This window comes from Bubalus kerabau, chromosome 22, assembly GCF_029407905.1.
Source record: "Bubalus kerabau isolate K-KA32 ecotype Philippines breed swamp buffalo chromosome 22, PCC_UOA_SB_1v2, whole genome shotgun sequence".
Classification (NCBI taxonomy): domain Eukaryota; kingdom Metazoa; phylum Chordata; class Mammalia; order Artiodactyla; family Bovidae; genus Bubalus; species Bubalus kerabau.
Window position 1 is genome coordinate 19,396,651 of NC_073645.1, and position 23,141 is coordinate 19,419,791.

Below are 23,141 nucleotides of genomic sequence, written 5' to 3' on the forward strand. Positions count from 1 at the left end.
TCTGAATTCCGGGGTATTAAACAGCATAGCCAGTATTAGAGCCATGATCTAATTGCCACGTTCACCTCCCCGCCACCTGCCCCCAATTTTTAAGCCCTCAAAACATCCTAGGGCCACCTCAGTCCAGACCCCAAAATCTTTGTAGTTGTCCCAGACAGAAAATGGGACAGTTGCCTAAAAACCTGGCCTGTCCTTCAAGGATCCCAGCACTGGGTTGATCCCCCCAAAACCAAAACGTATGTGCCCATCAGTGAGCAGCTCAGCTCCCACACAAACACAGGACAGGACGGAGACCCAGCGGGGCTAAGCGCTGGCAGGCAGAGCGCCAGGGGTTATGGAAACACAGCGCAGCACACACAAAACCAAACCACACGGAGCCAAACTGAAGCCTGGTGTTCTCAGCTGTGTTAGAGCAAACCGAGGGTCCTCTCCCAGGCGCAACTGTGCCAGGAGGAAGGCCTGCCTTCTTGCGGGTTTTCGCACCAGGCCAGGAGGTACCCAACAGTGTGGCTTACTTTGGAATCACTTCGAGAGGCCAGAATACTGACTGTCCCTGGCCTCCAGCTGTTCCAGCCCTGACAACCTAATGGATGACCCCTCCATTCCCTCCTGGGTCATATTTTTGTTTCCAAACAAGCAAATGGGTCTTGTGGGCATCCACTCGGCTGTGGGTGAGGCCGCCCCGCTGCCCAAGATGCCTGGGCACACACGGTCATGCTGCAGGCCTACCTGGCTCGCACCCATCCGAGCGGCTGGCTCACCACCTCTCTGCAGCTCTGAGCGCTCAGCCTCCCTTCCCGAGAAAGGGCCCCCCAAGGGCTGCTGGCGGGGCCGGCTCTCCTCTGGGGTGTGGAGCTCTGTGAGTCTCTGTTCGGTGCTCAGGCACCTGACCACGTCTGACGGCCTCAAGCAGCTCTTCTTAGAGATGGCGGGTCCACCTGGGCATCTCTCACCCGCCTCCCTCTCTGCTTTCCTCTCACGCGCTCCATTTCCATCTCGCCATGGCTGCCGCTTACCCTGGCTGCTAAAGGCATCACTAAGCTCCGAGATGACCCTGTCAGATCGCCCAAGCCACGGCTGGGAGAAGCTATCCTGGAGGACCCCCGGAGGTGGCACATAGGTACCACTGTCTCCATTGACGTGGAAGGAGGCCTGGGCCCCGGGCGCTGGGGAGTGGGCTTTGTGCGGAGGCGGCAGGGCCAGCGGGGAGACCGCTGAATGTGGAGTGGACAGGTCCGACCAGCCCGAATGGGGAAGGTTGAGGGGCAGCGAAGAGCCGGGCCTTGCGAACAAGGCCAAGGGGTCACTGCTGTAGATAGAAGCCTCGGGCAGAGGAGGCAAGGGTGGCGTCAGGGCCAGAGGACGCCTGCTCGGGACCCCTACAGTCAGCGAGATCCACTCAGAGGTGACAGCGTGCATCTCCGGGGACAGGGCTCGGCGGGGGTGGGGCAGAGATGAGGGGGCCGGCATGAGGAGCTTGCTGTGACTGGGAAACTTCAAAAGAGAAGGAGAGAGAAGAAAACAAAAGAAGTAAAAGGCACAAGTGTCAGCACAGAGAATAAAGGAGGAAAATAATCACACGGGATGTCCGGAGAGGAACGAAATGGAGAGGATGAGCAGGGCACGCTGGTGTCCAGAAAGGAAATCATCTGGTCGGGCTGGGAGAGAACCTGGATGTGGATGTGGGTGCGTGCGTGTGGATGCATGGGTGTGTGCAGGCGGGGGAGAATGGAGAAGCAGGTGGCATGGAGAAACGGTCCCCTCAGGACAGGAACAGATGCTGCCGGCTGGTCTGCAGAATCAGATTTAAAGGGACACAGTGGGTGCTCCCCACCCCCACCCCATCTGACTGCCTCTGCAATGAAGCCTGACCCAGAGCCACGAGGAGAGAAAGGTGGCCTGGCTGAACCACTATGTCGTACACCGCGATGAATATAGCAGTGTACGTCAACTATACTTGAGTAAAGAGAGTTTAAAACGGTCTGCCACCGCTCTGGCCCTTCTTGGGCATTTATTCTCTCTAGGGGCTCAGTGAAGAGCCTTCCAGAGAGGTGCAGGAGCAGTGTAGCCTTCTTGTTTCACAGTTGCACTTGGCTACAGTCAAGCGTAAAATCTAGCTGTGTTCCTCATGCTGGGACCAAGCAGAGTGCCCTATGCCCCACTCACACTCTCTCCCTGCGACATCACGGGATCTAGATCTCACCGTGCAAAGAATCCTTAGGTCAGCCTGTCTCATGCTTTCAGCCAAGAACCATCTCCTGGGGTCAGCAATGGCAAGTGAGAGAGGAGGATGAGAGAAAAGAGGCCCCCTCCAAGTGTCATCCTGGGCCCCCGGGTCCTGCTCTTGTTCCCCTGACCATCCTCCCTGTAACTTACCACTTACGGTCAGTCTTTCACAGAAGTCACCCCACTGTGCCTCTCCTGAACCCAAGGTTTGGTTTTTTTCCTTGGCTTTGGGACAGTGGGGATGGGTTTGGAATAATTTATAGTTTAGAATAAGTTTGTTCATAATTAATGTTTAGGAAGCAAAGACCATATTATGCTTATAAATCTACTTTCTTTCAGCCCAGTATAGACAGAGATGCTGTAAATTCCTTTTGCAACCCGGTTCTTGACTGCAAAGAACACTCTGAATCTGGTCTATGTGTCTGAGGATGAGGATGTGAAATTCTTTCAGTCTTTGTGTTCTGCAGGCCAATCTTGACCAGTAAGATGACTAAGAGAACCATACTGGCCACGGTATGTATGGGACAGTGGTGGTACCCAGACAACCAGCTTCGGTCAACATGGGATGCTGCCAGAACAGAGTTTTGGACCATCTGATAATGACTGTTATTTCTCTCCCTAATCATCTTGTCCCCAGAGCAATCACCTTAAGTGCATCCTTTTCCCTCAGATAATATTTCTCCCAGCAAATTCTTGAAAAACGCCATTTGTACACATGAAAACAAACCCTGGGATGCATACTCTCTGCACTGCTGCAGACCCACCCCAGAGGGGCTGTGTGCCATTAGCACTTAGATTTGTCGTGCTGAGTGTGAAAACCAGTGACGAGAAGCTTAGGTACCTGAGGGCTTGCAGTGGCGCTGCGACTTGGGGAGGAGGAGAAAGGCAGGTCGATGTAATCTGTGGGGTTTTTCACCAGTGGCCTTTTGATCACATCCACATAGGTGATGGGGAAGATGCCTTGCCGGGACGTGCCTGGGATCCTCCCTTCGTACCAGTTCTCGTCCACCTGTCGAAGCAGCGTGATCCTCTCGCCCTGCAAGACACAGTGAGGCAGTGGTCCTTGCCTGAGCAGACCTCAGCACGTCTGAGGTCCCTGCCTGCACCCTGTGCTCTCCTGCATTACTTCTCACGTTCTTTGATCAGAAAAACCTTCCGTGCTCATCCTGAATGAAATTAATCACCACTGAGATGGAGATGGTAACAGCAGTTAGAACTGCTGGGAGTCTGTTAAGCTTGGTCTTTACGTATTTCGCTGAAGAAAGTCAGACTCATTCCCCCAAGCTAACAGGAAAATGTAATGTCTCTTTTTTTTTTTTTTTTTTTGGCTGCATCACAAAGCTTGTAGAATCATAGTTCCTGAATGGAGACTGAACGTAGACCCTTGGCAGTGGGAGCATCGTCCTAACCACTGGACCACCAGGGAATTCCCCAAATCTAGTGATTTTGACTCGCTTAATGCAAAACAGATATCCAGTCTTCTTCTTTAAGGTAAAGGTTTTGGGGATTCTTTTTCTTTTTTAATATAATTGTATTTTTCCTGTATCATTATAGGAAAAATAAACGTAGGCAGAAAATAATCACTACCCATAATATTATCACTTGAGGGTCACCACTGGTAATATTTTGGTACAGATAATTCCATGTGCATTAGACTTGCATATATTTTTTCTTATAAAAACAATATACACTGTATTCCCTTTTGTAATTTGCTTTTTTGGTACTGAATAACATACAGTACACATCCTTCTTTATCAAGAAATATAATTCTGTTTTTCCTAGCGGTGCACAGCTTAATGGCCCACTGCAGGCGATCTACTGTACATACATATAATGGTTTAATTATTGGTCTCCTGATGTAGGGCAACTAGGTTGCTTCCACTGTTCTCCTTTCTATAACATGGTTCATCTTTTTTCAAGGCATAGCCTCACTTCCCTTAACCCTCAGTAAAATTCTTAACTTTAGTACCTTCAGCCAGCCAGAGAATTTTGACATATACAGAGTTTCTGAATTCCTAGGAAGAACAGTATCTCTGCCTGGCTTAGTTGTGTTCAAAATAAGTACAAGCACCTTGAAGGCAATGATAACATTGTCATCTCCTGCTCACCGAGGGCCAACTAGGTGCCACGTGTCACACTGAGGTCTTCCCTGAGGCTGCTTCATTTAATCTGCCCATGGCGGCTCAGGGAGAGGGCCATTTATCTTCACTTTATATAGGAGGAAATCACAGCTCTGAAAAATTATTTAACTCCCCAAAAGCTGCATGCCTGATAAACCTATGACTCTTGGCTTCAAAGTTTTTCAGACTTCTGGTATCCTAGGACGTCCCCTTCTCCACATTAATGCTGTATAACCTAGTTGCCAACACAGCACTTCTCACATTACTAGGTGCTCAATAAACACTGAATACAGCTTATAAAAGAGGTGGGTCTATGAATTCAGAAATACTACCTTTCATCGGTAAATTCAATGTATGGTCTGTTCTTTAATACTTCACTGTAGAAATCCCCCAGTTGTCTTCAGTGCAACTCTTCATGGGGCACAGCTCTTGGGTGTGCAACAGCCCTGCCAGACTGGCTGGCACTGCAATACCCCATCCCCACGATGACAGCGCCCCCCAAGTGGGGGGTCCCCTGGTGCAGTATGAGAGGGCAGCTTACCTTTCTGAAGGACATCTCTACTTGAGTATCACCATTAAAATTAAATTTGGCGATGGCTTCGCCATATTCCAGAACCTGTACTGGTGTCAGTTTTTTGGGCTGAGCCTTCTCAGCAGGAGGAAGAAGCTGAGAAAGGGGGTGGGTGGGGGGAAGAGGCAAAGGAGAACGGAAAAGAGCAGAAAGCAAGGAAATGAGAGGAAAGGAGGAAACAAAACACAAGTTAGATAAATGGTGCTCTGGGCATGTCTGGGTTTTTCCTGAGAAAGAGACAGAGCCAGGGTACCTCGATGTAGGTGCGGGGGAAGATCCCCACCCGGCCGTGATGCTCTCCTTCGTACCAGTTCTGATCGATTTGCTTATAAATGTAAACGATGTCTCCCTTCTGCAGAGGCAGCTCCCTGTGGACAGAGGGTCACAGCATTTTAGGAGATGTTTCAATGAGTGTAAGACTGAGATGCTCGGTGTTTTAGCAAAAGGAGACTTTGAGTGAGGTCAAAGGGGGCAAGTTACATCAGTATTTGTGGCATCCTGATATCCTTTTGTCATTCTGTCCATTTAGCCATCCACCCACCCACTCATTTCATTATCCATCCATCCATCCATCCATCCACCAGTCTCATTAGACATCCATCCATCCATACACTCATCTAGCCTCATGCGGTAGAAAGGCTCTGAAATTAGGCATATCTGGGTTCAAAACCCACTTATATCATTTACTAGCTCTGGTACCTTGGGCAAGATACTTAATCTCTCTGAGATGCTGAGTTGGCCAGAAACATCTTACGTATGTGTGTGTGAAAGTCGCTCAGTCATGTCTGATTCTTTGCGATCCCATGGACTATGCAATCCATGGATTTCTCCAGGCCAGAATACTGGAGTGGGTAGCCTTTCCCTTCTCTGGGGATCTTACCAACCCGGGGATTGAACCCAGGTCTCCTGCATCGCAGGTAGATTCCTTACCAGTTGAGCCACCAGGGAAGCCAAGAAACATTTTATCGAAAAGCCCAAACGACTGTATTGGGTTTCTGGCCAACCCAATACTTTCTTTATCTGAAAATAGGAGCTAACTCAGAGTTTTTGGAGAAATCAGCAACAAACTACAAATAGAAGACCTAGCCTGGTGCCTGTGATATACTTAACAGTCAGTAAATGTTAGTTCACTTCCTTTTCAACACATAAAAGGGATCTTGGAAAGAAAAGTGGATTTTCCCTCTTCGTGACCATTTTCAACTTTTCCATATACATCCCTTTGTTTGCCTCAATAATATGTTAATCTCTAGCCAGGACTCCATTTTTAAAAGTGAGACAGAAAGATAATAGATACATTTTAAGCAAAACAAAAACTGCAACTTGAAATGTTCTTGAATTAGAAAAAATGACCTGATCTTTTCCATGTGCGTCAAACAAAGAGCATGGAAAGACAGGTCTCTGACTGCAGTGTGGAGGGGGTGTGCCTGCTTGGTGGTGTGCCAGGTGGTCCCACAGTACATAAGAGGGTACTGGCTAGACAACGGGGGCACGTCCAGAAAACCTCACACAGAGTCAGCCCTGTGCTGGATCAAAGAATAAGGCTGCTTGTGTGGGTCTCACACCAGCAGGCAGGATTCTAAACCTAAAGAGGCCTGTGAAGGGAATCCAGGGTGTTTGTCTCTAGGAAAAAGAATGTCTTTGGTCAATTTTTTGCCATAGCCCTTCTCCCTTCTCAGGGGAGTTCTGAATTTCCCCCTTCCATTTACCCTCAACTACAGACACACAGATGAGCAGAATCCTCAGAATACCAACCCCTGCGGGAGATCTACAGCTTCTAAACTCTGCTACCCTAAGTGATCCCAGGTATGGAGGTGGGTGGGAGCTGTGATTCCCACCCTCCCCCGCCAACACCGCCACATCAGGTAAGCAAGGAGGGGGATACTCATGAGAGGCTGAGAGGTCATGTATCGTGGGGGGCTGGGGATGCCTCTTTCCTGTTCCATGGACCACACCCCATCCTCAAGGAACCAGTGGCAAGGTCTGATAGTAACAAGATTTGCGAAATGATAATGTGATACACTTTTTAGATCTTTTCTGGAGACTCATCAGCACTTCAGCACCCTGGCACCCTGGAGGAAGTCCTGTGGGACAGAAACCTATTTAACTTGGTTGAATCAAGTGCTTCCCCAGAACACTTTTTTGAGTAACATTTATGGGGGAAAACAGAATCCAGTGACTGGAGGTGTTTAACATATTCAAGTCTATGGATCTCTCATTTTCTCTTTAGAAAGCGTTATTATTAAGTTTTTTGGGGAGGCAACATGGTACAATGAAAGCACAGGGCCAGGAGGAAGGCACCCTGTCCCCAGAAGAAACAAGCTGGATAAATGGCACTTACTTTAGTGTCTGAGCTTTAAAGTCAAACTTGGCTCTGGCAGGTCTCATCTAAACACAAGAAACAATGACAAGTTAAAATCGCAATTCATGTACAATGAAAAGAACACGTTTACAAGTTTCCAGAAAGCAAAGCAGAAAAATCCACCCTAACCAGTTTACTCTGGTGTTGAAATATGGGTAGAATTCCACTTGTCTGACCTAACAGAGCACTAGATGAATATTCAGTCAGCTATGCCATGCGCGAGGATCTCCCTACGGAGGGCCAGATCTGAGGAAGAGATGGTTAGAAAAGTCCTAAAGCTGAAATGCCGGTTCTCAAAGCTGACACCGTTATTTAAAAAACAAACAAAAAACCAGCTGGAAGTCCTGAGACATTCCTTATCTACTGTCTTCCTCTTTGGGGAACACATTCTGTTTACGTGACTTAAATTATGCCCTGCAAGTAGATGAACCCTGATTGACTTCTCACATCACCTCCAACTCCATATATTTCTCAACATCTGTGAAATCATCCAAAAAGCCAGATATAGCGAGCCCTCAGCTCATGCTCTTCCTCAAAGGCTCCCATTCTTGTTGGGGAGCCCTCTCCTCCTAGTCTCCCAAGCCTGGAAGTCATCCGCAGCCCCGTCTCCACTTTCTCATCGAGTCTGTCATTAAGTCACGCCAACTCTCCCTCCGTCCCCTCCACAACCCCTCTCAGGTTCGACCTCTGGTCCCCACAAGCACAAAGCTTCCTTTGACTTCAGTTCTCTTCACTCTAATCTGCTGTCACTCAGAGGCACAAATAACGTTCCTCAAATGCCTCCATTATATCACTGCCTCACTCTGAAGTTGGCTGAGTCTCTCAACTGTCCTTCAGGTCAACTCTCAATGCCTGAGGTGGGTTAAGGTCTTTGGGTAATTTCTCCCCACTCATACCTAACTGCCTTATCTCCTAGGACACTCTTCCTGTCCGAGTCAGGCAAGTCTATTTGCTGCATCTTGTCTAGACACCCTTCTGTGTCTGGAATTTCTTCATCACCAATTCCAGCAAAGAGAGGAAAAGGTTCTTCTTTACTTACCATGTTTATTTGCACATTTTTCTTCCCCACCACTAAAATAGTTACTTTTTTTTTTTAAACAAAGACAGAGGGGAGAAATCAAGTGAGCAAGCTGTGCATAGCTGCCAGTATAATTCTCCCCAGCCATGAGCAGCTCCAACCTCCTCAACTGCTATGACTTTTGAGTCTAGGGAAATAATGTGACGTTACATACTTCCTACTTCAATATTAGAAGGCATGGACAAAGCAGAGGGGAATATAGGTGAGAAAAAAATCACTTTCAGAAGCTTCATCAAGCTTAGTTTGAGATCCTGATCCCTCAGTGAAATACCCCCACATTATCAGGCTCCCCGAGCTGGGGTCTTGTAGGGACCTTCTTTAAGGCCATGAATTCTCTGCAGGAATTTTTTATTTTTGCATTTTCATGTGCTGTTTCTGTCTGTCTCCCATACATACTAGAAGTCAGCTAAATGCCAACCTTATAATCAATGTCAGAATTTCAATGTCTGCATCTGTGTCTGTTATGACCATAGAGCATAATTTAACCACTGTAAGCAAATAAGAAAAGAACAATCATGGAGTTATTTACAAATGACAAGTTCACAGAGAAGGCCAAATGACCAACATTTTAAGGACACAAATGTCACAGTGGTTCCAATTTAAAAAAGGGAGGGGGCTGGTTACCTCATGACAGCCAACTGCAGAGCTGTGTGAAATTAAAAACAAATTTATACCAAAAGAGCATGATATTCATACTCTGAGTGACAACTGAATTCAGGGAAATTATATCAACTATCAATTAGTAAAACCCAAGCCATGTGATGAACAGTCAGTGGTGCCTTCTGTCACTCAAAAGATTGAGACATGAACATTAACCAGCTCTCAATTAAATTAATAATTATCAAATAAAAACTGTATAGGTGTATAGTTTACTATTTAATCTGTAAATTGGCTTAGGTCAACCCAATTGGGTTGGTGAAAATTTATCTTTAAAGGGAACCCATACGTTATTTAAGAATGAGAAACAGATTGCATCAAATATAAAATATAAGTCGTCATTGCCTATGCTGCTGCTGTTGCTGCTGCTAAGTCGCTTCAGTCATGTCTGACTCTATACGACCCCATAGACAGCAGCCCACCAGGCTCCCCTGTCCCTGGGATTCTCCAGGCAAGAACACTGGAGTGGGTTGCCATTTCCTTCTCCAATGCATGAAAGTGAAAAGTGACAGTGAAGTCACGCAGTCGTGTCCGACTCATAGCAACCCCATGGACTGCAGCCTACCAGGCTCCTCCATCCATGGGATTTTCCAGGCAAGAGTACTGGAGTGAGGTGCCATTGCCTTCTCCCATCATTGCCTATATAAAGCATCATTTCCCTCTTTATCTTCCTCCATCCCCTTGAGGCTGAATCTCTTTTCCTCCTCTGGTTCCCAAGGCATCGTGTTACTTACTACAACAGAGGTAACTGTTCCAAGGGTGCCTCTTCCAGTAGACTGCCCGCTTCCCAAGAGCACAGTCTGAGTCTTGTTTCTGTCCCTTCATAGGGTCCTGCACAGGATTAGTGGTCACCCAAACTCTACTGAATGGGACAGAGGTACATATACACAGCCTAGTACACTGGGACAGATTATTAATGGGACAGAAGTACATCTACATGGTCTGGAACACCAGGACTCATTGGTCTTTGTCTTCCGATGTCTGTCAGTCAGCATCTAGGGCCGGGATTCTCAACATGCAGTCCCTGAACTGCTCAAAAACACAAATTCTCAGATCACAACCCAGAATCAGAAACTTGGTGGATGGGGACCAGCAACCTGTATTTTAACAACCCTTGAGGGGATTCTGACACTCTCAAGTTTGAGAACCTCTGCTCTAGAAGGGATGCAAGGTGGGTTAGGCAGAGTTCAGCTGCCTCTGTCTACGGTTACTGTGCCCTGGTTGCATTTCATTTGCATGTATTATCTACAAGGAGTAGGCAGTCCTAGGTTGCCTCTGCATGTTCCCATCTCCTCCATCACTCACAACCAGGTAGGTCCAGGAACAAGGATAACCCATCACCAGAACCTTCAGAGCAGAGTGGTGTGGAGGAACTGGAATGCTGAGGGCTGGGAGCTGTCTTTTCCTTGCATCTGAGTTACTCTTGATAACTTCTGCCTTTTTTTAAATTACATTTTATTTTTCTCTATCACCTTAGAGCCACCTTCCCCTCTCCAGCTTTCCTTTTCACCTGGTTCCCCTCTTCTCTGTCACAGTCACCTTCTACTCCTTTAAAAAAAAAAAAAGAAAACAAAACCCAAACCATTTGAAGAATAATCAGTAGTGCTTCTGTCACTCGAAAGACAGAGACATGAATATTAATCAGCTGTCACACTGAACGATTATAAAACTGTATATACTTTAGTGTCACTCCCCCATTCCTCCATCCCCACCCGCCCAAACCCCAGACATACACACTTCCCCAAAAGGAGCTAATCTTAGGCAGTGCTACTTAAGGGTCATGTGGCAAAACAAACTCTGACACAAAATGCAGCATTTGGCCAGCATGAGCATTTCAACATGCTGACCTTTGCACAGGAGGCCAAGGTCCAGATAATATCACTTTAAAGGTTTGTGCCTCTTTGTTCCTTGTATAATATTAAGTTTCGTAATCTCAGCTGAGAAATGTCCAAATTAAGGGAATGAAGGAAATGGCTCTCAGAGAGTTCTTACCCTCCATGGCTTGCCCTAACCGCAAAACTCTCTGGCTTTCAAAATTCCTCACTGAGGTTTCAGTTGTCTTGAACACTTCAATTACATCATTGTAAGATACCAAGCAGCAGTACGGCATGTAATACAAGTTTCACTAAACCATCTCTTCAAAGAAGCTTGTAATTGTCCACACCATGGCCACTAATGCATATGAACTAAGGTACAGGTTTCTAAGCAGAACGCACAGGCACACAGTATCATGGTAAAATGCGGATGGAGAAGACGGGACTCATGAAGGCAGCTGATGCTCTAAGGCATGCATTCGGAGTGTGCACCAGTGGATCCCAGTCCCGCAGCCAGGCATGCTTGGACATACAGAGCACAGGACATATACGGAATCACGTCCTCCGACCAGCCAGAGAAGAGCCAAAGCAAGCCTAAGGGAAGCCAGGATGACAGATGCTGCTTGGAGAACTAATTTGGCCTACAGAGGGCAATGCTGAGGGGAGGCAAATATTGCTTTGGGTCAAGCAGCAGATCGAGGTGACCAAAACAGACCTCTGACCCAGATTTCCTTTTTGCCGTATCGTCTATATTGAGGAGGTCCCCAAAGCGCTCATTAGTGATAAATTGATGGTGCGTTGGAATGACGCCCGTGTGGCGTCGAGCTGCGATATCGGCTTCTTCTTGCTCGCGTTTAAGTCGTCTCTGGTCCGCTAAAAGTTTCTGCCATGAAATTGCATAAAATGGGCAGTGAATCATCTGGTCCAGGGCATTGGAAAACTGCCAACAAAAACAACTAAGGAAAAAGGTTCTGGGTCAATAGAGAGGAAACAGATGTTGGAGGGGCTTTATGTTCCCACTGTAACCACCCACTGTGTGCTCTGTGTAGGGAGGAGATGGCACTGCAGAAGAAATCTAGGCAGCACTGAAGGCTGGTCCCATGTGGTTACACTGTCTGCAGACTATCCCTCAGTTCAGCTGACAGCGTCCTGCCTCGAGATATAAGGCAGCCGAGGCCACATCATCCAGGGGTCCTTCCGGAGCATTCATGAGCATGGAGCATGGCAGGAGGCCGGAAGTGCGATCCTTACCTTGCTTAGCCAGTGATTAGCTCCCATAGCGTATTCCCACAGTGGAACCAGGGAGGGCTCTTCCTCCTGCCCACATCTGGCCTGTTAAAACTGCTGTGGGCTTTTACTAAGGGGTTCTATGGCAAGCAGGTCATTTTGTGCTTCCTATTGCTGCTATTTGAATATGCTCAAGAGAGTAGAAATACCCATTTCAGAAAATATGGCACCCTTCCTCCTAGGCCAGCCAATCCTTCCTCTGAGTACAATTTTAGGAGGCTTCAGCATGTGCACTAAAACCTATTTATGTGATGGACAGAAAGCATCATTTATTATCCTAATGTACTTTTTATTCAACTACTTCTTCCTTAGAGAAATGAAGCTGAGTTTAAGGGAGTGCTGTGGACTATACATACAGGAGACAGTAAACTAAGAATAAGGTACCTGAGTTTAGAAGAAATATTCTCTCCTAAATTAAGGAAACAGTCATTCATTTCTGTTTTTAAAGGCCTTTTAAAATAAACAATATTACATTTAACTAAATGTCCTCACCGACTACTGAAAGGACCCTACAGAAGAGAATTTTAATGTTTTCTTACTCTAAACCAATCATGCATCCCCAGAATTAATATTGCTTGCAGGAAAGCATTCATTAGAACTGATCATTTTGAGCATTCTCAGTAAAGCATTGGCCTTCTCCTAGCAGGTAGTGAAATGCCTTAAGTGACACCTAGCTCCAAAGGAGGGTGGGCCCACCTTTCTATTCTTCTCCAGGGCCTACCAATGATAAAGCAGTAACTCGTCAAATAGCTATGGGATTTCCAGTGCTCAGGTTAAGTTGTGGTAAAGATTCAGTGAGAAAAGACATGAGAAAGTGCTTTGTGAAACACCATAGGGCCCTGGTTTCCAGCCCTGCCTCTGTTACAAGGTAACTTTCTATGTGGTCTGGGGCTAGCCAGTACCCTGTGGCAGTCCTTTCCTGGATAAAACAAAGGAATTGGCTGGATGACCACCAATGTCCCTTCCAAGACTGACAGGTTCTTGTTGTCTGAATTGCATTATCATCAATGTTAATAATAAGCCCCTTGTGGGACTTCCCTGGCAGTCTAGTGGTTAAGACTCAATGCAGGGCACACAAGCCATTCCTGGATGGGGAACTAAGATTCCACATGCCGCATGGCGTGGCCTAATAATATGAGTGGGTGCAAATGGAGCAGAGCTCCCCTCCCAGCTTGAATCTGACCTCAGTAAATCCATCATTTCCATAGTTTAAATATATAAGCCAAAAACCAGGGATAAGGACACCACGATCTGTGAGCCAGTATATTCAGGAAACAAGCTGCTCATCCTCTGAATCACTGTATCAGCAAAGTAAAACCTGCCTCCCACATGGTAGGTGAGAATTCTATTACAAAACCTCCCATGTTGGATGCTAGGGTTTATACTCCTGAAATGGAATGTCACCTCCCTTCCTCATAGCAAGCCAGGTTTCAATAGGTGGAATCTCATATCTCAGCGACAGTGACAAACAGAAGTCTGTTCTGTGGCCTGATGGACATGCACTGTGACCTTTTCACATTGTTATCGCAAATAATTCTGTTCATCAAACGCTTCCTTGATTATCTTTTCACAGACAGGTGCAAAGGTCTTACTGAGTGCTGTCTGTATGGTGCCCCGAGAAGGGCAGAACTGTGGTCTTTTTTTGTCTTTTGCCTCTCCAGCTGACAGCATGACTGTTACCCTCCAGCTCTCTTCAATGTCAGCCCAACCCTAAATCCTTAATAAAAACCCCCCTAGACTCTGAAACCACCCCAACGAAACAGAACACAGGAAAATGGCTTTGGACTTTACAGGGAAGGGGACAGAGTTGTGTACACATGACCACCTTCCCCTGCTGCCACCAGCCTCGAAACAATTCTTCCGTCTTTTCACTGCAGGAAAACGGTCCTCAGAGCTTGTTTAATTGATAGGACCCTTTCTTCTGGGAATGTGAAGTCTAGAAAGCACATCTTGTAATAACACTTCATCACAACAGCAGCTTGTGATTCTGCCCATTTAGCTGATATACAGAACCACCTCTTCCTAAATCCCAAGAGAATGTGCCCCTTTCCTGGCCCCACCAGTCAGATCACTGCTGTGCACGTGTTTCAGCAGCTGCAAGACAAAGGCTGATCCTGACATTCTTGGGGGTATCTCTGAGTTAAAGGCAACTTCTTCAAAATGTTTTTATAAAGTGTATTTATCGTGGTCATTATTCTTTTTATGTTTCCTCTTGCTCCTATTGCATCCTTCTCACAATATGAACTGTGCTTTGTGTCAATAGAGGGTGAGCTTCCTTGGAGAATAATAAAGTGGGGGTGAGGGTGCTCCCCTTTCGAGGTGCTGAATGCAGAGGTGGACAACCTCTTTTTGAACCTCCTGGGCTGTAGGACTGGCTGGACGTGGCCTTTGGAAGTTAGTGTCTTGAAAAAAATCAGTCCTACTTTTGGGAGAAGTGGACTAAAAAAGGAGTGATCGAGCCTATGTCATATTAAAAGTCACCTGTGAAAATCCCTATGTTTGATTCTAACTGCTAGGTCATGTCACCTCCCTAAATATTTTTGTCTGCACAAGAGCTTAGAGAGTTCAAAGGTGGCGATTACCTCTTTATCATCATGACGCCGTCGAATAAATTCTTCTGTGGACTCCAAGTAATCAGCTGGTATAAAATGCCTTGGTGACTCTGAATCTTCAAAACAGTAAAGCAGAATTAAAACAGGCAAAGATTTAGTGGGAAACCAGATTGGGAAAAGATTTCACCTTTCATCCATGATAAATATCAAGTTTTTACCATTGTCATTTGGTGATCAGTATCCAAATTCTGAAGGAAAAAAAACCAAACCCCCTCCCTCCTGCTTTTTGGATTTACTTGTGAACTAGTTTCATACACAGAAAACTAAAGAGAGGCCAAAAGTGAGCAAAGAGAGGACCGTCTTAGAAAGGTGTCCCTATTAATAAGGCGTGCAGGGTCTTACAGGACACACACTACACTCACACACACACACACAGGGCCACCGAGAGAGGCTGCCTCTCAAAAAACCTCAGCGTGAGTCAGGATTGGTGTGAACTGCAAGGGGTTCAGGAGTTCAAATCAACAAATTTCTCAGATGAGCTAAACGGCCAATTTTTCTTTCGAAACAGAGTTTGGTGGTTAGTCTAAATGACATGGGGGAATCTGTTTTTAAAGAAGAGCAGCCACTACGAGCCATGATTAATTGCCAAGCAAAACAAACAGAAAACAAAGGACGGACCAGAAAATGAGCACCAAGGGCACAGGGGAGGAGGGAACACAGCAAGCAGAATGGAGGGATGGGTGAGGCGAGACTGGTCAAACACACGGAAGGCCACCTCCGAGGGGCGCCCCCAGTTCCCCGCGGGGGTTGTTGTTTCTGTCCAGGCCCTGGTCTGAGTACTGCACAGAGTTCCCGTTACTAAAGGCCCGCGGGCAGACCTCCGGGGTCACAGGTCTCTCCTGAGGGGTCTCTGAGATCCGGCTCAGCCGGGCCATGGTGAGCCGGGAAGACAGGCGTTTGGGCACCGAGGGCCTCACCCCGGAGGGGGGTTCGTCCCGATGGGGCTGACTGGGGGGCTCTGGCTTCTGGCCCGAGAAGTCCCCAGGGCCAGGCTGTCTGAGAGGGTGCTGGAGGGGCTTTTTCAACCGAAAGGGGAGAGGGCTCATTAGGTAGATGTTCCTGAGGAGCGTGCCCTTGTCCCCTCGGGGATCCGGGCGCCAGTCGGGCCTCCGGGAGGCCTGCTGCTGCTCGTGCCTGCGGATGGTGGTGAAGCGGGTGTAAGAGGCCGGGCAGGTGCCCTTGCACTTGTTGAGGCGGTGTTTGGGGAAGTCCCCGTGAACGCTGCCGCTGCTGCCCTCTCGGCTGTCGCTGGACACGTTGGAGCACCGGTCCAGCTCGTCCGAGCAGGCGGAGAGGGGCTCGGAAGGCACAAGGCCCCGGAAGCCCAAGGCGGAGTCCACCATCCGGCTACACGTCGGGGAGGCATAGATGATGCTCCCGGAGCTCAGCCCGTCTACCTCCCGGGGCCGGAGCTTGGTTGACTCCAGGAGGGACTCGGCCGAGCGGGCGGACACGAGGCCGCTCCGGGCCAGCACAGGTGTAGGGGACTTGCTTAGCCTGCCGGACAGATCCAGGGACGGCATGGACCGGGACCGCTGAATCAGCTGCTCGAAAGCCGTGATGCGGGAGGAGACAGTGTGCTTGGGAATGTGCTCCGAGCCCTCCTGGCTGGTGCCCAGCTCGCCCCGGGCCAACGCCAGGCCGCTCCTCTCGAAGTGGGAGGCCAGATCCCGCACGCTGGAGGAGGAGCCGGACCCCAGGAAGAGTCCAGCCCGGTTGATGTGGTGCATGTCGCGGTAGAGCATGGTAAACTGCGGGCCGGCCTTCCTCGAGAGCGGACAGGGCCTCCTGGCGGCGGCGCCGAACTCCTGCAGGCTCAGCGTGCTGCTCGAGCGGCTGTCGTAGTCACGCCGCGAGCGCATGAGCAGGTTTTCCACGCTGCCCCCCACCGGCAGTGGGAGGCCTCTTCTGGAGTCGTTCAAAGAACCCGAGACACAAAGATTCTCGCAGCTCTGAGCCTTTTCTGACGGCAGAAGGATGCTCTTCCTATCCTGCAAGAGAGCGCTGGGAGCAGAGAGCCTGGGTTTGAATTTGGAGGGTAGGATTTCCGAAATGCAGGCTTTCGCAGCGGACAGGGGCTTCTTGTGCTTACACCCAGGGCCTAACGCACTGCTACTGTGAACTGCTCGGCTATGAGCTGAAGATGAAGAAATCATGTGAGCATTCCCACCTTTACGATCCACTGGAAGCATGCAGAATAAAATAAACAGACCCATTAGGTTAAAGCTGAAAGCTGCTACAAAAAAAAAAAAAAGAAAGAAAGAAAGGGGGAGAGGGAACATGCTTATTTGTCAAAGGGTTTTGGTGGGTTTTTTTGTTTGTTTGTTTCTTTTGTTTTAATTTCCAGTCGATGTCCGGAAGCAAAATAATCTGTGCTGCAAAGCAGGTGCAAAGATGCAACAAAAAATGGCCACCCTGTTAGAATTAGGAAAAGCTCAGCTAATTTCTAAGAAAAGGGAACCAGAACAAAAAAGAGAGAGAGAGAGATGCTTCAGGGAGAGCAAGGTGGGGATTCAAAGGAAGGGAACTATTAATACCAGAAAGAAAAATGGCCGATGAGAAACTCAGGAAGGGGGCCAGGAGGGCTCAGTGACCTGGAAATGGATCTGAACAAGTCAACACTGATCCCAGTAGCTGGAGGTTTACTCTCGCTGCCATCACCCTAGGAATGGGTACAGATGGCCAAGAGACACCCCGATAACACTGTAGATGGGCCAGAGTCTTGCAGGCTACACCCCATTACCTTTAGTGGAGGCTGAGCTGGATGGCCGCTTGAGCCCACTCAGGCCCTGGAGGGGGATGTCTCCTCCTTCCAGGACACTTTTATAAATCTGCCTCTCATTCTCCAAGCTGGTGAGATCCCCGGGAGCCCCATCGGATTCCCTCTTCACCGCATGGAAGTTGGAAGAATATACACTGAGAACAATGAAATTTTTAAAAAGAGAAGAAAAAAAAAAAAAACCACAGCAATTAGTATTTTTAACAGTTTTCTAAAAAGCACATTACCAGCTGAGGATAAGGAAACACAGCTCCTGGAATCGTCACCAAGCACAGTCCTTCCTAAAGGGCATTTTTATTTAGCCACAGAGCTTGACAGACAACGCAGGCCCTCGGGGGCCCCAGAATGTTCAGGAATTGTGTCCCAACAGCAAGGTACTCTGAGATGACTGCATTTGTGCTTTAAAAGAATAACTGAGAATCACTGCCTGGGCACAGAGCGGGGTCAGACAGGACGGGGTTCTGGGGCCCAATGACTGCACACAAGATGAGACAGTCAAGGACATAAGGGGAGCTTCTAACATGTCGCCAGCCAGAGTTGGCCATTTCAAGTCCAGCACCTGCATAACTTTTCTAGGTTGCTCCTCACAAGTGCTTTGACCAATGAAGCATTAAATTGAACAACAAAAGGTAGTTGCCCAGCTGTCTTGGGTCTCCAGGAAAATCAGCCACCAAGTGCAACGGGAAACTGGCATTCTTTGTGCACTTATTCCATCCATTGCTTTCAAAATTTGTATCAGCACCTTAGGACATGCATTATGAAGTATCAGCTATCACTTGTTTATCTTCATCTTGTTCAAAGTCTAGGTGTTTTTGCAAGTTACCACAAATCCTTTATGGAATGAGGTGGGGCACAGAAAAAATTAAGAGCACTTACTCACTGAACCCTCCCCTCCCCCTAATTCCAGTTTTCTATGCCTTCACCCACAGACACATTGACACGTGGGCATACTCACACATGTGTGCACACACACTCAAATCAGGGGTGACCCCCTTTCTCCCACAAAAGCACTCAGGCTCTCACTAGGCTGCTTTTCTGTCCTACTGAATTCCATTTACCAGTATCAGTATGGATTTTTCAGCTGAAAGATATAAAACAGCTTGATAACATTGATTCATTCCAAAATTTTATTTATTCTCAGCCATAACCAGCTGCCAGACCTCACACCCCCTCTACCTCACCAGTTATCAGGACCCACCCCCTACCCACAGCCACCCCACCTTTGGCCGTTATCCAGCCGTTATCACCATTTTATCCTGCTTCCACCAGAACAACAAACCAGTACTCAGGAAACCTCTCAGAATGGATCTGCTCTAGCCAATTGTTTTCTTTCTGATACCAAAGCCAACATGCTTTTTCCAGATGTGTACACTTTGCTGAGGGGCTCCTTGTTTAAAAACAATATCTAAAAGCTCTTGAACAATGTTTTAAAATATATCATCTCTATTAGATCTCCTAATATTGGAAAGGCATATCCTCTGTCCCACTTTCTCCAAGAGAAAACCGAGGACCAGAGGGGTAAAGGTATTTGCCAATGGTCACAGAGTTGTTGGGTCTTGCTGTGTTCCAACAGATCAGAGAGGATGGGGAAACCAGTCAGACTGATCGAGAAAGGGCCAGTCAGGACTAGCAGCCACAGATAACAAAACAAGTCAAATTCAGAAGCTCAGAGGAATCTTCTGGTATCCAATGGTTAAGACTTGGCGACTTCACTGCTGAGGCCTGGGGTTCGATCCTTGCTCAGGGAACTAAGATCTTTCATGGTGTATGGTAAGACCGAAAAAAAGAAGCTTAGCCTTTGGTAGTCTGAGTTGAGCCACTTTTGGTTTGGAAAGAACAAGCCAGGAGGAGATAGCGTGGGGAACTCACCCCCTGACTAAGATGCAGAGCTGACTGCTGAGCTTCAAGAGGGATTCAACAAAAACACTCACTCAAAGGATAAAGTGAGAGAACAGAGTAATCATCTCAGGGCCAACTGTTTCCAAACGTGCCACCAGGCGTGCTCTGGAGGAGGCAGGCTGGGTCCTGGCAGGCTGTGAGTCCAGCCCGGCTCCCATGAGGAAAGTGATCAGCTGAGGCAAGCCTGCTATCTTTAAAAACTTGGAAACAATCTGTTTCTCTCAGCCTCAGTTTCTTTCATCTGCAAAACTAGTAGGTGTGACGAGACTGTCCACAAAATCCACCTTCAGATCCGTTATCTATACAGACATTTCTTTTGAGCTCCAGACACAGACATTCAACTATCTTCTAGACATCCCCTACCACATGATCTTCAGACATCTTGAACCCAGCCTGTTCCAAACCAAACCTAGCTCTGTCCCTCCGTCTTCCTTCACCCAAGCCAGAAAGCCAGTAGAATCACCCTCCTTTTCCCTCCCCAGACCTAAGCAGTCCCAAGCCCTGCTTATTCCCTGTCCTGGACCCAGTCACATGAATCCTTCTGCTCTCTTCCCCCCTGGGACTGCCCACGACTGCTCCACTACACCTCTGCAGGAAGTACACTGTCACTGCCCAAGTCTCCAGTCCTCACTTCCTCCAGTCATCTCTGCAAATCACTGCCAATGATATTTCTAGAGAAGATCTCAATTTGTCATTCCACTGCTCATTTTATTCACTCTACAAATATTTACTGAGCACCTACTAAAAGTCAATCATTCTCCTAGGTTGAAAGTAAACAGAGGACAAAACAAAGATTTCCTGCCTCATGGAGTCACTGTTCAAAACCATTTAGTGTTTTCAGGGGAAAAAAGAAAAAAAAAAAACTGTCTCTAGACTTTGGGGAATCTAGACTATCTTAGGGGCTTCCCTTTTAGCTCAGCTAGTAAAAAATCTGCTTGCAGTACAGGAGACCTGGGCTTGATCCCTGGGTTGGGAAGATCCCCTGGAGAAGGGAAAGACTACCCACTCCAATATTCTGGCCTGGAGAATTCCATGGACTATACAGTCCATGAGATCACAAAGAGTCAGACTCGACTTTCACTTTCAGACAATCTTAGAGTACTGCATGCAAAACATTTTTTGTATTTATAATATAATGCAACTGTCATTCACTTTTTTACAATATTTTTTAAACTTTTATCTATTTGGATGTGCTGAGCCTTAATTGCAGCATGTGGGATCTTAGTTGCCACAGGTGAACTCTTAGTTGTGCAAGTGGGATCCAGATCCCTGACCAGGGATCGACGCCCGGTCTCCTGCATTGGGAGCATAAAGTTTTAGCCACTGAACCACCAGGGAAGTCCCTGTCATTCACGTTTTATTTGCTGCTGCACGATAGAACCTTTCTTTGATTTTCCTCTCAAACACTTCCTGGGCTCCATCTCTGAATTTACCACACTGCATTCTGATTGTCATGTGAAAGTGAAAGAAAGTGAAGTCACCCAGTCGTGTCCGACTCTTTGCGACCCCATGGACTGTAGCCTATCAGACTCCTCCGTCCATGAGATTTTCCAGGCAAGAGTGCTGGAGTGGATTGCCATTTCCTTCTCCATGTACGATCATGTAATTTTCCAATGACACTTCTCCTTGAGGCCAGGCAGTTTATCTTATGAATCTTTGCATGCCTGGTGTCTAGCACTGTTGTTCAATAAATACACATTGGTGGAATAAATGATTCAATGCAGTTAAATGCCAACATGCACACAGATTTCTGACATTTTTAAGGCCCAGGGAAGTTTCTAATCACTCATGTAAATCTACCCTAATGATTTGTGTTTTGATCTAAAATTAGATTAAGGGGGGAAAGTGATTTCTCTAGTAGACCATCACCACTAAAGAAAGAGCAGCTTGTTCTTGAGTGCCACCTGCTGGCCAAATAAAATAAAGCTCTTCAGCTAGGCAAAAAAATATATATATATATTCGTGCCAAAATGCTAAGTCATGATGAAAATGAGTAGTAGTCTACACTGTTGACTTACAGATCTGATAACTCCAGGGAAATAAAATTCAAAATGGGATATACACTATGATCACAAGTATGAAAGATACTTTTTGAGATGAAAGACTGACAGCTGTATTAAGATATTTGGGGCCATGGGTGAATTTCCTTCTCTCTCTTCCCAGGTTCTTCTCACATTGTGATAAGGAATCATGCTAATAAAATTCTAAACTGCAGTCTGCTCAAGATGTGAAAGTGGACTTAAGACACCATCACTTCTTACAGACTGACCACAGAATTTTTGATCCTGGGCCATTCGGTGACTTGTCTCTCTGGTGCTTAGGTTAAGTCAAGTCTTGACAACATTTCTTTCACATGTGATTCATTTTCACAAGCTTCCTGCCTCAGTGCTAAGCAAGCTGGATTCTAATTAACTGAGATTTATAGGTGCATTCATTTATTCAGCAAACACTTACTGTACATTTTCCTACATGTCAGGCCCTGCACTCAGGCTGATTTGTCCCCAACTGCAAACACCGAAAAACCTTACTCATTTGAACAAACTGGGAGAGAATAAGCCTGAATTACTGAAAAGTCCCCACAAGGAAGAACAGCAGGAGGGAAAAGCTCATCTATTTCTGTCAAGATGAGAACTGGGCTATGACTGAAAAACAGAGGTCTTCAGAGACCTATTTCCACAATACAAACAGAAAGTGAAAGTTGCTCAGTCGTGTCCAACTCTTTGCAACCCCAGTAGTCCATGGAATTCTCCAGGCCAGAATACTGGAGTGGGTAGCCTTTGCCCTCTCCAGGGGATCTTCCCAACCCAGGGATCAAACCCAGGTCTCCAGTATTGCAGGCAGATTCTTTATCACCTGAGCCACGGGGAAGCACAAGAACCGAGTACTTGATAAATTAACACATCAAATAGCTTTATGTACACAAGTACTCAGAGTGTCTGAGAGCAACTTCCTCTTTTAAAAAGCCTGCATGGAGGGGATTCCCTGGTATCTCAGTGGTAAAGAATCCACCTACCGATGCAGGAGACATAGGTTCAATCCCTGGTCCACGAGGATCCCACATGCTGAGGTGTGCCACAACTATTGAGCCTATGCTCTACAGCCTAAGAACTACAACTACTGAGCCCATGTGCCTACAGCCTGTGCTCTGCAACAGGAGAATGTACCGCAATGAGAAGCCTGCAAACCACAGCTAGAGAGTAGCCCCTGCTTGCCGCAGAGAAAAGTCTGTGTAGTAACAAAGACCCAGCACGGCCAATAAATATATATTTAAAAAGCTTGCATGGAAACTTCCCTGGTGGTCCAGTGGTTTAGACTCTGTGCTTCCACTGCAGGGGATGAGGGTTTGATCCCTGGTTGGGGAACTAAGATCCATAGGGCACAGCCGAAAAAACATTCTTTATGCCCTCAATCCTGCTCACTTACTTTTACACAAATGGTTCCTTGTTTTTTCTTTTTTTAGTCACTCAAAACAGTAAACTCTAGCATGCCTTTCTTTGGTTAATTGAATACCCAGTTTTGCTTTGAATCAATACTGGTGCAGATGAGAGTTTACAGATGGCACCAGTAGACCTCAGCAGTTCCCTGGCCTAGCATGTCATTGCTCCCACTCTGGTGGTAGCTCTGCATGCACAGCTATGGAAGCCAGGCACACACTACTTTGTTTCTGTGCCTGTTTCCTCACCGATAAAATGCAGAATAAAAATAACAGCTGATCCTAGAATGCTGAGGACTAAATGAG

General features: G+C 47.0%; 1 protein-coding gene across 45 annotated transcripts in view; it reads right to left on the reverse strand.

Moving 5' to 3' along the window:
* SORBS1 (sorbin and SH3 domain containing 1) overlaps positions 1–23,141 on the reverse strand; it is a 231,382-nt gene that overhangs the window by 18,868 nt on the left and 189,373 nt on the right. For 19 of the 45 annotated variants that reach the window (XM_055560508.1, XM_055560505.1, XM_055560507.1 and 16 more), the window contains 8 exons: positions 17,468–17,640; positions 14,695–14,780; positions 11,541–11,708; positions 7,256–7,302; positions 5,171–5,285; positions 4,888–5,013; positions 3,068–3,262; positions 730–1,494 (listed from right to left, as the gene is read on the reverse strand). In XM_055560508.1, the coding sequence (XP_055416483.1) occupies positions 730–1,494; positions 3,068–3,262; positions 4,888–5,013; positions 5,171–5,285; positions 7,256–7,302; positions 11,541–11,708; positions 14,695–14,780; positions 17,468–17,640 (1,675 nt within the window). Of the gene's footprint in view, positions 1–729; positions 1,495–3,067; positions 3,263–4,887; positions 5,014–5,170; positions 5,286–7,255; positions 7,303–11,540; positions 11,709–14,694; positions 14,781–15,439; positions 16,907–17,467; positions 17,641–23,141 lie in introns of all 45 variants that reach the window. The other 26 variants (XM_055560532.1, XM_055560536.1, XM_055560521.1 and 23 more) reach the window with 4 other exon arrangements.